Source organism: Sphaerodactylus townsendi, linkage group LG03, assembly GCF_021028975.2.
Source record: "Sphaerodactylus townsendi isolate TG3544 linkage group LG03, MPM_Stown_v2.3, whole genome shotgun sequence".
Lineage (NCBI taxonomy): Eukaryota > Metazoa > Chordata > Lepidosauria > Squamata > Sphaerodactylidae > Sphaerodactylus > Sphaerodactylus townsendi.
Genome location: NC_059427.1, coordinates 111,070,964 through 111,083,682, shown reverse-complemented (window position 1 = coordinate 111,083,682; position 12,719 = coordinate 111,070,964). Strand labels below are relative to the sequence as shown.

General features: G+C 43.4%; 1 protein-coding gene across 1 annotated transcript in view; it reads right to left on the bottom strand.

The window, feature by feature from the left end:
* Window positions 1-12,719, bottom strand: part of LOC125427841 (dynein axonemal heavy chain 9-like) — a 176,736-nt gene that overhangs the window by 92,118 nt on the left and 71,899 nt on the right. The window contains 2 exon segments of the mRNA XM_048487396.1: window positions 2,181-2,369; window positions 11,000-11,119. Of these exon segments, the coding sequence (XP_048343353.1) occupies window positions 2,181-2,369; window positions 11,000-11,119 (309 nt within the window).

Genomic DNA, 12,719 nt, shown 5'->3' with positions numbered 1-12,719 from the left:
GGCTGTAGAAATATTATGGAATATTAGTCAACTTGTCAATAATGTAAAGGTGTATAGGCTTTCTTATACTGACCCTTTGATGATTTGTTGCTGTCAATGTTGACATAATTTGCTCCTTTAATTATAGAAGGTTGCTGACTGTGATGCCCCCTGTTAAATAATAGAAATGGTAATGTAAACTCAATTTGTCTATGCAGGGAACATGGAGGTATTTGCAAATCGTCTCTCGCTTACTGTCCTAGGTTGCGATTCCTGTGACTCCTTCACTGGACCCTCTGATGATGCTGACAGATGATGCTGACATAGCAGCCTGGCAGAATGAAGGGCTACCAGCTGATCGTATGTCCACTGAAAATGCTACCATCCTAACCAACTGTGAACGGTGGCCGCTCATGGTTGACCCGCAGCTCCAGGGCATCAAGTGGATCAAAACGAAGTATGGTGAAAATCTCCGAGTGACCCGGATTGGCCAGAAGGGGTGAGCAAGCATGCCATGCAGAGCTGCAGTGAAAATTTATGTCTTCAATTGTAGCATCAAGTTTGATGTATATCTGACTTCAAACTAAAGATTGTGGGAGCCAATTACATTTGCAGGAAAGCTCTCCAATTGGCAGCTATAGAACTTTTGTGTATTAACCTGCCTTTTTCATTACCAAGATTATAGAGATTTCTGATTAAACAGGGAGGAGCTGTGCAAAACTTGGCTTTGTTACCATAGAAACCTCACTAAAACTGTGAATGTACTGAGGAGGAGGAGAATAAAAAGGTTTGGCTGCACTCTGGGTGCCAGCTGGCTGTGCGTCACACTGCAGTTTTCAGTGCTGAGGATTTAATTTCTGTTCTATTGGTGCATCTGTAATACTTGGCCAAGACTCAGGCCTGCAATGGAAAAGGGGCAGTTTCACATGCTCTCAAAAGGAAAGGTTTTTTTTGGGGGGGTGGGGGTGGGTGGGAACTTGCTTCTTGCTCAAAGGGTTGCCTTTACACCCCTTGCCCTGAAGTTTTCAAAAAGAATTCAAGACAAAGAAGCTCATAAACAGACCAGAAGATGTTTTCCTTTCTGTCCTTTTTATCTTTCTGTGGAGAAAGCCAGATGAGTAGAACTGTCACAAATTCTGATGACAATCAAATGTAGTAATATCTCAGTCCTTGTGTTTGTTGGCTCTGTACTTTGGATCTGTACTTCTGTTGACATAATTAACATGTTCTGTTAATTAATGTGTGTGTTTGGCTTCTGGTAATTTGTAGTTCAGTCCATACCCTGCTTTGGATCAGTCTGCAGAGACTGGGAAAAGAACTAACTTGCTTGCAGTGTTCCTGTGATAGCTGGTTACCCCCATCCTCAAAGTATTACCCTATCACACTGCCTTATAAAGGGGAACACTGGGGCAAGGAGAGATGAAAGGAAACAAACCAAAACAAAGCAAGTTTCAGCAGATGCATGTTCAAGTGAAGGCTTTGACTCATACTTTCTCTTCCAATCTGTATTTCAACAATTGTATTAAATAAACTTCATTTCAGTTTTCACAGCATATCATTCTCAATTACCTATGTAACTCCTTCTTCCTTTCAAAAGCATGATTTGGTGACTTGTTATGGAATGGCATTTAATGAATATGAGAAAATGATGTCATCAGTTATAGTGCCAGGAGCATCACATAGAAGTGAGCAAGCCCTTTCATATGGAGTTAGATTCATAAATGGACAGTGCTTCATAAATGTGTAGGCTCAACACTGTTGCACTGGTGGTCTTTTATGGCAGGAAGTGAGGTGGAAGAAGAAGAGGAGGAGGAGGAGGAGGAGGAGGAGGAGGAGTTTGGATTTATATCCCCCCTTTCTCTCCTGTAAGGAGACTCAAAGGGGCTTACAATCTCCTCCCCCCCCCCACAACATACACCCTGTGAGGTGGGTGGGGCTCCAAAGAACTGTGACAAGCCCAAGGTCACCCAGCTGGCATGTGTTGGAATGCACAGCTAATCTAGTTCACCAGATAACCTTCCACAGCTCAAGTGGCAGAGCAGGGAATCAAACCCAGTTCCCCAGATCAGAATGAATGAACTTAACCACAACACCATGCTGGCATGCAAACCCTGTGTTCTACTGCTGAGGCATGACCGCTCTTAAATTTTCTCAAGTTTCGATGAAATGAACATGCAAGTATGTCAACTACTGGTACTCACCTTCAGCTGGCGCAAGTATGGTTTCCAAACACTATCAATCAAATCCTGCCTGTACTTCTTGGTGAAGTAACCCAAGTAGGAGACAAAGGCTGTAATCAGTAAGACATCTCCACACAATGCACTCTCTTGAATCTTGAAATCTTTGACAGATTCAGCCCATCTCACATTTTCAGAGGCAAGGCCACCAACCTAAAATGATCACCAGAAAAGTATTATCTGGATCATATATAATTGTATAATACAATATTATTCTGATTTCAGCTATTTTTCCATTCATTTGCTTCCAAAAATATCACTTGGGAAGTAGAGATATGTCTGCTTTTCCAGTAAAGACACATATTAGCAGGTATAGTTAGAGCTCACACCTCCCCATGTCAGGCGAGACCACCTCTAGCACGAATTTAATTTTGCTTTGCAGCCAGACAGGCAGAGTTGCCAGTGAGCACAGCTTTGACTGGACCTCTTTCCTCCGCTCAGAGCCCAGATTCTCCCTTAAAGGTGGATTTAAAAGGAGAATCTGGGCTCTCTAGTCTAAACAACATTGAAAGTGATGCTGTTTCGGGGTGAATTCTCCCTTTATAGAGGATTATAGGGGATTTGTTTTATTGCATTGTTGTTTGTTGTACAGATGTAGATTTCAATAAACACATAGTGTTGTTGCTTTACCCAAAGGTGCTGTGAGCTCTCTGGGGGTAGGGCGGTTTATTAAATCGAATGAATGAATGAATGAATGAATGAATGAATGAATGAATGAATGAATGAATGAATGAATGAATGAGTGAGTGAGTGAGTGAGTGAGTGAGTGAATGAATAAATAAATAAATAAAAGGATAATCTGGGCTCCCTAGTTTAAACAGCATTGAAAATTATGCTGTTTTGAGGTGGATCCCCCCCCCCCCCACAACAGCATCACTTTCAATGTTGTTTAAACTAGGGAGCCCTGGGTGTGCAGATTTGTGAGTTGGGGCATGTTCTATAATGTGATGGTGACTTTAAGATGACTGGGTGCAAAAAAATCATTATTTTGTTGGGGGTGGCCATAGGGGGGGTCTCAGATTTTGCCCCGGTCTCCATTTTCCCTAGCTACGCCTCTGCCTAGGATACCTAGATTCCTCTGAATGGAAGGCATTCACCTCTAGAGTACTCAGCTATGCGATGTGGTATGGTGGAAGGGGCTGAGAGTAAGTGGAAAGGAAAAAGATTTTCATGCAGAGACTCTTAGGAAGCAATCATAAGCAGGTCTACTCAGAAGGAAATCCCAGATTACTGAGTGGAACTTACTCCAAGGAAAGTAACTTTAGGACTGTAGCCACACACACCTAGTCTCAGTCCCTGACATCTGAAGTCAAAGGATTCTAGGTAGCAAGATGTCCAGTGCCTGAAACTCTGGAGAGCAGTTGTGATTCTGCTTTGTATGCTAAATGTCCCAGGGTCCAGTTCCTGTCATATGAGGTTAAACAGTCTCATATAGCAAGTGTTGGGAAAGACTTTAGTGTTGTGATCTATGCCACAAGAAATCTGTTTATATTTAGGGTGCAGAGGACTCCTTTTTCATTTCTTCTGCAGTATCTTTTCTTGGGAGACATGTGGCTTTTAAAAAAAATGTTTTTAACATTTTTATCAATTAAAGAAGTACAGAAAAAGAGAGCTAAGCATTGAAAACATATAAACAGTAATATCAATTTTCACAATTGAAAGGAGTAATTATAACGAACACATACTCTTATATAATCTGGATCTGATATAATCTATATCAAAATTAAATATGAAATGGATCTGCATTTATAATCTTATTACTAAGAATACACTAACTAATAAACTAGATAAGAACAATTTCAATGGTTAATCGTATTAGACATCTTAACTGATTTTAACTGCAATCTTGTTGCATACATTTAATTACCGGTAAATAATTAAATTAACAGACAAGTACATGTAGTTATATATACATAAAAGCAAACAAAACAAATATACATAAAAGCAAACAAACAGTGTGGTTTTTGACAAGCTTCCTATGACTCTATCCATGCTCCAGAAGGGTGTCTAGTAGGATGTGTTGGAAGGTGATTCCCATTAGGGTATATATAACTACGGCTGTACACCATTTTTTTCCAGGTATTTTCAGGTTTGGGTTTAATAGACCCATAAACCTTCAAAAAATATGAAAACCAAATCCCATACTAGTATTGGGAGGAGCATAGTTCAGCTTTTTTCAGATTCTTGAATTTTTCAGGTCTAATTAAACTGAATCATGAAAAATTCCAGCTGCCTCAAAATTCCACGTGGGTCTCGAAGGCAGCAGGGGGCTCTACACTGTGTGGGTCTTAGAGGATCCACATGGGTCTCAGAGGTGGCAGGCAGCTCTACACTGCCTGCTACCTCCAAGACCCAGCCAGCTGCAGGTGAAGGGGAGAGAAGGTACTCCTCCATAGTTTTGCTAAAATGGCAGCAGGACTGAAACAGCCAGAACAATGACAAAAAAATTCATTGCCTTATTCGGGATCCACTTTTTGGCTGTATTAAATAACCACCATTTGAGGGGGAACTGCCCTCTTCAAATACAGATAAGATATTTTTCAGGGGGAGGGGTTGGTTTAGTTTTGCCGAATGTACACCTCTATGTATAACACAATTCCTACGCTGAAATGATACATGAAAATAGCTGTTTGAGATTGTTATTTCAGGTACATGGAATAGTATTAGGAAACCAGGATGGTTACTGATTTATTATTATTATTACTGAGATGTTATAGGACCACACTTACATGCTAGCCATTGCTGTTTAATTGTGCTTGTTTTCCTAGGCAACAGCATTCTTCCAGCAAATAGGGTCCTGATGTGGGTCTAGCCCTAACAGTCGATCACCTTTCCAGAAAAGCTCCAGAGCGGGAATGCATAGTGCATTTGCATCATGTATGTGTTCCTCATCAACTAGTTAAATGGCAAACTAGTGGTCCATAATTTTTGCCATATGAGCATATAGAGAAGTACACATGCACAGAAATTAGCTCATTTGGGGGTAGGGCCTGGTAAAATAGTTTGCTGCATTCAGGAGAGTCTGCAGAGGAGAGGGAAAACTATATTCTGTGTGCTTTAAGTGTTATTATGTGCCATGGCTGTGGATTGAAAAGAACACTGTCTGCAGTGTGCATGTGTAGAAAATGATCTTGAAAAACTAGAATATAAAAACACAGAATGGATCTCAAACCTGAGTCAGTATTGCCCTACCTGAAACTAAGCATCACAGTAATGTTTTGACTCTCAAAGTTCAGATCTGAAATGGTGATGACATTTTTCTGGTCACATATCCCTAAGTTCCTATCATAAAACAGTCTGGCAAGCTGAGCCTGTGACCTTATCTGAGCTGTGGGTCTCATTCCAGAAATGGAAGTAAAGGGCTTCTCACCTCCAACATTCCAACTTTCTCTGCAGCCCCTCTGTACTCTCATCCTAGCATAAAACCAACTGCCAGAAGGAGAAGGAGCTGACTGCAGAAAAGAGAAGAGTAAAACCACCACAGCAATCACCCACAATAAGAGCAAGCTGGCCATAGTGGGGCTGTAGTTTTTGGTTTACTCCCCTTTTGCAACTGCCAAGTTGGCAATCTTGTTCTCTCACTTGACCAGTGTGCCTCATGGAGAACGAGGGCAAGAAGAAAGGGAAGCCCTTCCCCTCACTCCAGAGACATTGGGGCTGGATACGGTTCAACAGTGAGAGGCGACCATAAATTTGGAGAGGTATTCCCATAATTTTTTTAAGTACATCATTAGTATTAATTAGTGACATCTTACACAGGGAGTACAGTAGCCATGTGGCTCTTTCAGTTTTTGCCTCTCCAGATTTTCCTTTTCTGCCAGCCATGGGATGCTCAGCCTGGAATTGGTTTCAGTTTTTCAGGCACACTGGGGAATGTACAGTATGAAATCTCTGATTTTCTGCTGTGCTTTGGGGTATAAACACCCTCATTTTGACCAAATTAGTCAAAAAATACATAAATGACACAGGTGCCAGGCAAGACAAGTCAGGCTTAAAAATAGAAAGCCTGAGGTTGAAAAATGTCCCACATCTTGGATACAAAATAAAATCTTTAATTTTACCAGTTCCATCTTAATTAAGAGATCACCCTCCATGCTAATTAGTTGTTATTGCTCTTTTCCTTCTTCCACTTTTTAATTGGCTTCTCTATGAGTGACTTTGGTAACAGCCTCAAAGCTTATTTTGTAAATAAACCCAACACTGATTGTGGAAATTACTAGCTCCCCTTGCTGGTGAAAATGCAGAATGGTCCCAATTTTAATGGAAAACGTGATGGGAAAGTTGCCTCCAGTTTGCAAATTATTCTAGGATGTGGCATTTTCCTGTATGAAATTGTACATTCTACTTGTTAGTTAGGCTAGATGTTGAATATGTTCATTTTAGATTAGCCAGGACATCATTGTAAGTGGTGCAGGAAAGAAATTCCAGTAACAAGTAGCTCCAGTGCACAACTAATAATTCCTTCTGCCATGATATCTGGAAATGGTTTAGAAGTGTTGAAAGAAACACAGTAAAGTTGTTCGTGGGATGAATTCCATAAACTATTTAAGCAGATACACTTAAACCAGATTGGTTCCAATAATGGCAATGGAGCCCAGCTTCTTGAAGAGTTTGAAGAAGTGTAACACTGGAATGGATTACTCTGGATTTGTGCAACTGAAGTGAAGTGACTACAAGAAGGTGGGTCAAAGAGTGAAGCTCTAATGTAGGGTCTTGTAGTGGCCCAGCCAGACTTAGCTATGCCAGGGAACCCTGAGGACTCCTTCATGAGGAATTAGGCACTGGCATCACATCCTTTCCTTAGCCATGAATTGTGGCATCAGAAGAGGATTAGACAGTCCATGAAGGGCCAGACTGAGGCAGATTCCGCATGGGTCTTCCCACAGCAGCTTCCCACTGGCAAATGTGATACCAGTGGAGTCCTGGGGTAATTCGCATGCTGAGATGTGAGTGGCACCAGAGTGGCCACAGCCCACAGAGGTGCTGAAAAGTGGCACCTCCAACCCGGTGCCATTTGCATGGCGCCTGCTGGAAAACGCTCATTGAGAGAGGCAGGGAAACAGTGTTTCTGCCCCAGTGGGGGTGGAAAAGCACAGAGCTGTCTCAAGGTAGAGGCGACAGCTGTGCGAACAGCGCCCCTGGAACGGCGTTTTTACCATTCCAGGGGGGCTGTTTTTGGCCTGTGTGGACTCCATCTTAGAGCCACAGCCAGGCACAAGAACAGCAGCCACTCAGCCCCCAGCGCCAGAACAGATGCAGGGGATCTGACACTGGCATGCCTTCCCCCAACATCTCCTGAGCCCTGCAAGTGGTGAAGGAGAAAGCTGTGCAGTGACTTGTATGAAAGAAGACCCAGTGCTTGCTTAGCTGCTCAACATCAACCAGGTGTGAGCTATGACGGGGAATGCTTGCAGGAGAAGATCTGATGCACAGCATCTGCCAGGTAAGCATCTGGCTTAAAAGAGGCCAAGGGAAGGGAAGAGCTACTGTGCAGGAGCAATGTCTCTCCTCTGTGCCTGTACCACTGGCTTTGCTGTGCTGATTCTCCCAACTGACCTTGGCTTGTGCTATAACTTCTGCTTGTTTGTCTGCTGATCTGGCTTTGGCTTGTGTGCTATGGCTTCGGCTTGCTGGCTCTTGACCTGACCTTGGCCTGTGAGCTTGACAGATCTCAAACGTGGGAACCGCTGAGCCTTCCCTAGCGTCTACCAAGTCTTTTCATAAAGTGAGCAGGGTCTGATGGGGCTTTTGCCCAGCAGAGCTTCTGATTGGCTGTGCTGATTTTTTTAAGAAGTTGTTTTGGCAGCAACTGCTACCGCTGAAAGTCTATGCAAGAAAATATTGAGAAACAATAAGTTCATTTTAAAAGGCATCTTACTGCACAAAGCATCTGTCTGAAATGTCAAAGAGGTACTATTAGAGTTATGCATAACCTCATCCCCTGATATTTTGTATTTGGCTCTGCCTCCTGTGGCAGCCACTTTGCAACTGCACCCACCACCCTGTGTCAGAATCCCAAAGATGCCTGCAGGCTCAGGAAAGCTGAGGGCCCCTGCACTGATGACTCCTGGGGAATGCAGGAGTTCCTCCACTCCTGGAAACTGACCCAACCAATGGCGATATCCTAACCTCAAGCTACAGCAGCCCTTACTTTTAGTTTGTTGAGCTGCCAAGGCAGGTTTTTGCACAATGCAACAGTATGGAACTGTGCACCTTTCTAATAGAGCCTTATTGGAAAGATAAAGGGCAATAATGCTAATTAAAAGCTGAAATTAAAGGTTTCTTTTCACAGCAGCTGTAGTTGTTGAATGCCTGCTTATTATCTGCTGACGAATATGAATGACTGAATATGAGAGGGGTATTTTGGGGGAATTGCTGCTGTGTGGTTTCAAGGCAGTTTTGTGTTTGTGTTTGCTTGCATATAAGGATAGTTTACTGGTCTGATTAGATGTATCATAAGCAGTCAAAGATTGCTGTGCTCATACTATGTGTGTCTGCAACGGCTTTTCGATGCATGGTAACTACTTTATTTATTTATTTATTTAAACTATTTATAAGTCTGCCTTTCTACTAAGCATCTCAGGACTCGAGATGAATAGAAACAATATAAAAAGAGTTCCATAAAGCACATATACAAAACATTTTTAGAAGTCTAAACAAAGCTGTTATGCCCTCCACCACTAAGGCATTCCCCTTTACCCAGGCTCCAGCTTCCACTAGTCTTTAATTTTCACCCACATTGACTCGCTAATTCGATCACTAATCTGCCACCATGTCTTGAAGAAGTCATTAATATTCACTGTCCTTTGCATTGCTCCTAATTAGCATTAACTAGGCAAGACCTTCTAGAAAAGCAAGAGAAGGGTCAGTATCTCTATACGTCTGTGCACCAGGTGACGAATAGCTCCCCACTGGAAGGCTAGTTGACAGCTTTCAGTGTTTAGTGTATCTGGAGGGTATATGACAGAAGGTATTTTAATGGCAGCCTAATGATCATGGGAGGTTTGCCTGGCTTAGGGCTGTAAACTCTGGTTTGGGAAATACCTGAAGATTTGGGGCTGAAGGCTGAGGAAAGTAGAGTTTGGAGGGGAAGGGTACAGTGCCACAGAGTCTCTGGGCGTTTTCGCACACACTGTATGTTGCAGATCTGGCATGTGAGGTCGTTGCCGTATCACACATTTTTTTGCACACACTTAAGCCGAAATGTGTCCCGACCCCCTTTCTGTTCCACATTCCAGCCGTTGTTCCGCATTTTTCCTGTCGCTCGATACTTGTGCAACTTTCTTGGAAAACGCAGTTTCCCCCCAGAATTTGGTGCCTAGTTGCGAAACAAAAGTGGAGCGAAAGTGGATCAGGCAGCAGCGAGGGTTTACGCCCACCGTGTGACGAGATTTGATCTATCCAATGGGAGTGCGACGGGGCGTTCTTGCTGTGCGTGCACATTCCTTTGTTCCTTTTGCATCTCACTCGACTTTCCCCCCTCGTCCCGTTCGGTCGTGTAAGCCTTGCAGCTCGACCCACCGAGGCCTCGTGGCCCAGCACGGTGACTCGTCAGCTCGTCTCCTGCCCCGTTACCGCGGTGCAACGTTTCGAGCATTCTCGGTAACAGGATGGGAGGGAACTTCGACGCGCACAAACAATCCGCCGCCATTTCGGGTAAGGGTCCTGGTAGGGGCGTATCATGGCGGCCGGAGGAGACGAAGGACCTCATTGCCGTGTGGGGGGAAGAGGAAGTTCAGCGCTCGCTGAAGTCCACCTACCGCAACTTGGACGTATTTGAGAGGGTGGCAGTTGAAATGCGCCAAAGGGGGCACAACAGGACGTCCGTTGAGTGCAGGACGAAGGCAAAGACTTTGAAAAGGGACTTTAAGCGGATACACCAGCACAACAACACTTCAGGGAATGGGCCTCGGACGATGCCCTTCTATGAGGAGCTCGAGCAGATGTTGGGGGGGACAGGACGATCAACCCCCCACATCAGCTCTGGGCGACAGAGTGCGTGGTGACCGCTTCTGAAGACGCGGCCACGAGGGATTCCACCAGCGTGGGAAGCAGAGACTTGGAGACCATAGACACGAGACCCCTGCAGGTTTCCACCCCATCCCCTACATCCCAGGGTGAGTCTCTATCACCTGAAGATCAGTTGTAATTCCAGAAGATCTACAGCTACCACCTGGAGGCTTGAAACCCTGGCCTGACTGCCTTACCTTCAGACTTGATGAGGCAACTAAAGACGGTTTTATTTAGAACTGCATTTGACTAATTTAGTTTTTTATTTATTGGAAGTCCTAGTTGAGATTCTAAATTGTGACCTTTTATGCACTTTTTATGATTGTTGTTCTAGTTACATTATAAGCTGCCTTGAGTTCTGCATAACCTAAATTAAATTAATAAATTAAATCAATAGAATTAGAGTTGCAAACTTCCAGGTTGCGGGGGGGGGGGGGGGGGGGTTCCTTGAATCACAATTGATCTCCAGGCTACAAAGATCCATTTTCCTGGACAAAATGGCTGTTTCAGAGGTTGATCTCGATGAAATTACACCGCTGCTGAGCTTCCTTCCTTCCCCAAACTTTGCCTTCCATAAGCACCACCCCCAAATCTGCAGGAACTTCCAAAGCCAGAGTTGGCCACCCAAGTTTAGAAGAAGAGCTGTACAGATTTTGTTGATTTAGAAAAATGTCCAGTTCGACACATAGCACTAAACACTGACTAAACGCTCTTCACAAGTACACCCCCAGTTTGTTCTTTACTTATGCTAAACGTCATGGAGGGGCTCTTACCAGTCGATTTGCAAGGGTAATAGTCTTGGCGGTGGCTTCAGCTTCTTCCTGGCATTTCAGCTTCTCTGCTGTGGCCTTTTCAAATTTGGCTGTAAGTACTGCCAAGTTTTCATTAAGGTGCTGTGGTATCAAAAGAAGAAAATCATGGGAGAAACAAAATATCCTGAAGTAATATCATTTAAGTTTATGCAATGACACAATTCTAGCCTGGGGATATCCTCAGTCAGAAAGAAGTAGGTTGTCTGTTTCTGAAGGAGCCACATAGGACAGAAATTATTAAATTCATTGCTCAGAGAAATATTAATGAGATTACAAACTCTAATGGCCCAATCCAAAGGGGGCGGGGGCAGCTTCTAAATGCAGCACAGCCTCATGCCGACACATTTGTTCACTCAGCTGGCATAAGGGATACCCCCACCAGCAAAGAGAGCAAATGTGCCAGCGCCTGGCTGCCCCCAGCTCTGCGACAGCGGAAGCTGGGAGTGGGAGCTGCTGCAGAGGTACGCTGGAGTCCGAGTGGATGCCAGCACAAGAGGGGAGCAGACCAAGGCATTCCTGGGGGTAAACCTCAATTTAGTTCGCTTCACTGGTGTAGCTTGGAAAAAATGGCAGCTTTCAAGGCTGGACTCTATGGTATCACTATCACACTAAGCTCCCCCCCAAATTCACAGGTACAACCTCCCCAGGTACAACCTTCAAATTTCCAGGAATTTCCCAAACTGAAGTTGACAAGCCTAATCTTAAGAGCACATGTGGTCCTCAGATTTCAGATACTTTCAGAAAGGTTCTCTGTCCTTCCAAGGACCTGTAACTTCTATCGTTAATGAAGTTTATCTTGTTTGCTGTTTGCTTTCCCCATGTATTTTCCCCAAGTTTATTACTCTTATGAGGCAACAGGTGCATTCTTTACCTTTACTAGCCATGCAAAGCCGTAAATTTTAGCAGGATCAGCTTGTTAGACTAAGCTGGATGTGGGGAATTCCCCCACTGCTAAGGAGACAGCTGCCCCATCCTTCTCTGCATCTTGTTACCCTGCATGAATATCACAGCAAGGACCTATACAAAAATTCTATAGCAGAACGAGAGGAATTGCCTCCTTGCCAGACTAGTTTCTTGCCCTTGAGATTACTGCTTCCAGGTGTAATGCTTTCTTTTTTATCTATATTATTTGTCATTCTGAGGACTGGCTATGGGATAGCTATCCAGGGATGTTGTTTTGATGGGTATGATTACAGGCTCATGCAAAAGCACCCTTTTTAGCAGTGCTTTAGCAATCTAGCAGCTGATTTCATGATGCCTATGCCATCACTGTATCCACATCTGATAATATTTTTCCTACTTCACTGTAAAACAAAAACTGACTGTTCCCAAAGTTATTGGAACGTTTTACTTCTCTGACAAAAGAACTGAAGTTAACAATTGATTTTTATCTGCATCCAGCACAAACAGCTTAAAGCTAAGTGCCTCTAAATCATTTTAACACTGCTTGAACAATACACCAGGAATAAACCTGAATATGAAAAGAAGGTTATTTTTTTAGTGGCATCTGGAGTTCCTTGATCAAATACCTGTGCAGAATACAAAGTACACTCTGTTTAAATTTCAATGCTGCATATGATTTCATTCTACAGCTATAGTATGTAAAATGACTTCTGTAAATTAATTTCCTTCCTTCCATTCTAAAAGGATATACAGGCATCTTTATTCATAGAAAATTTCA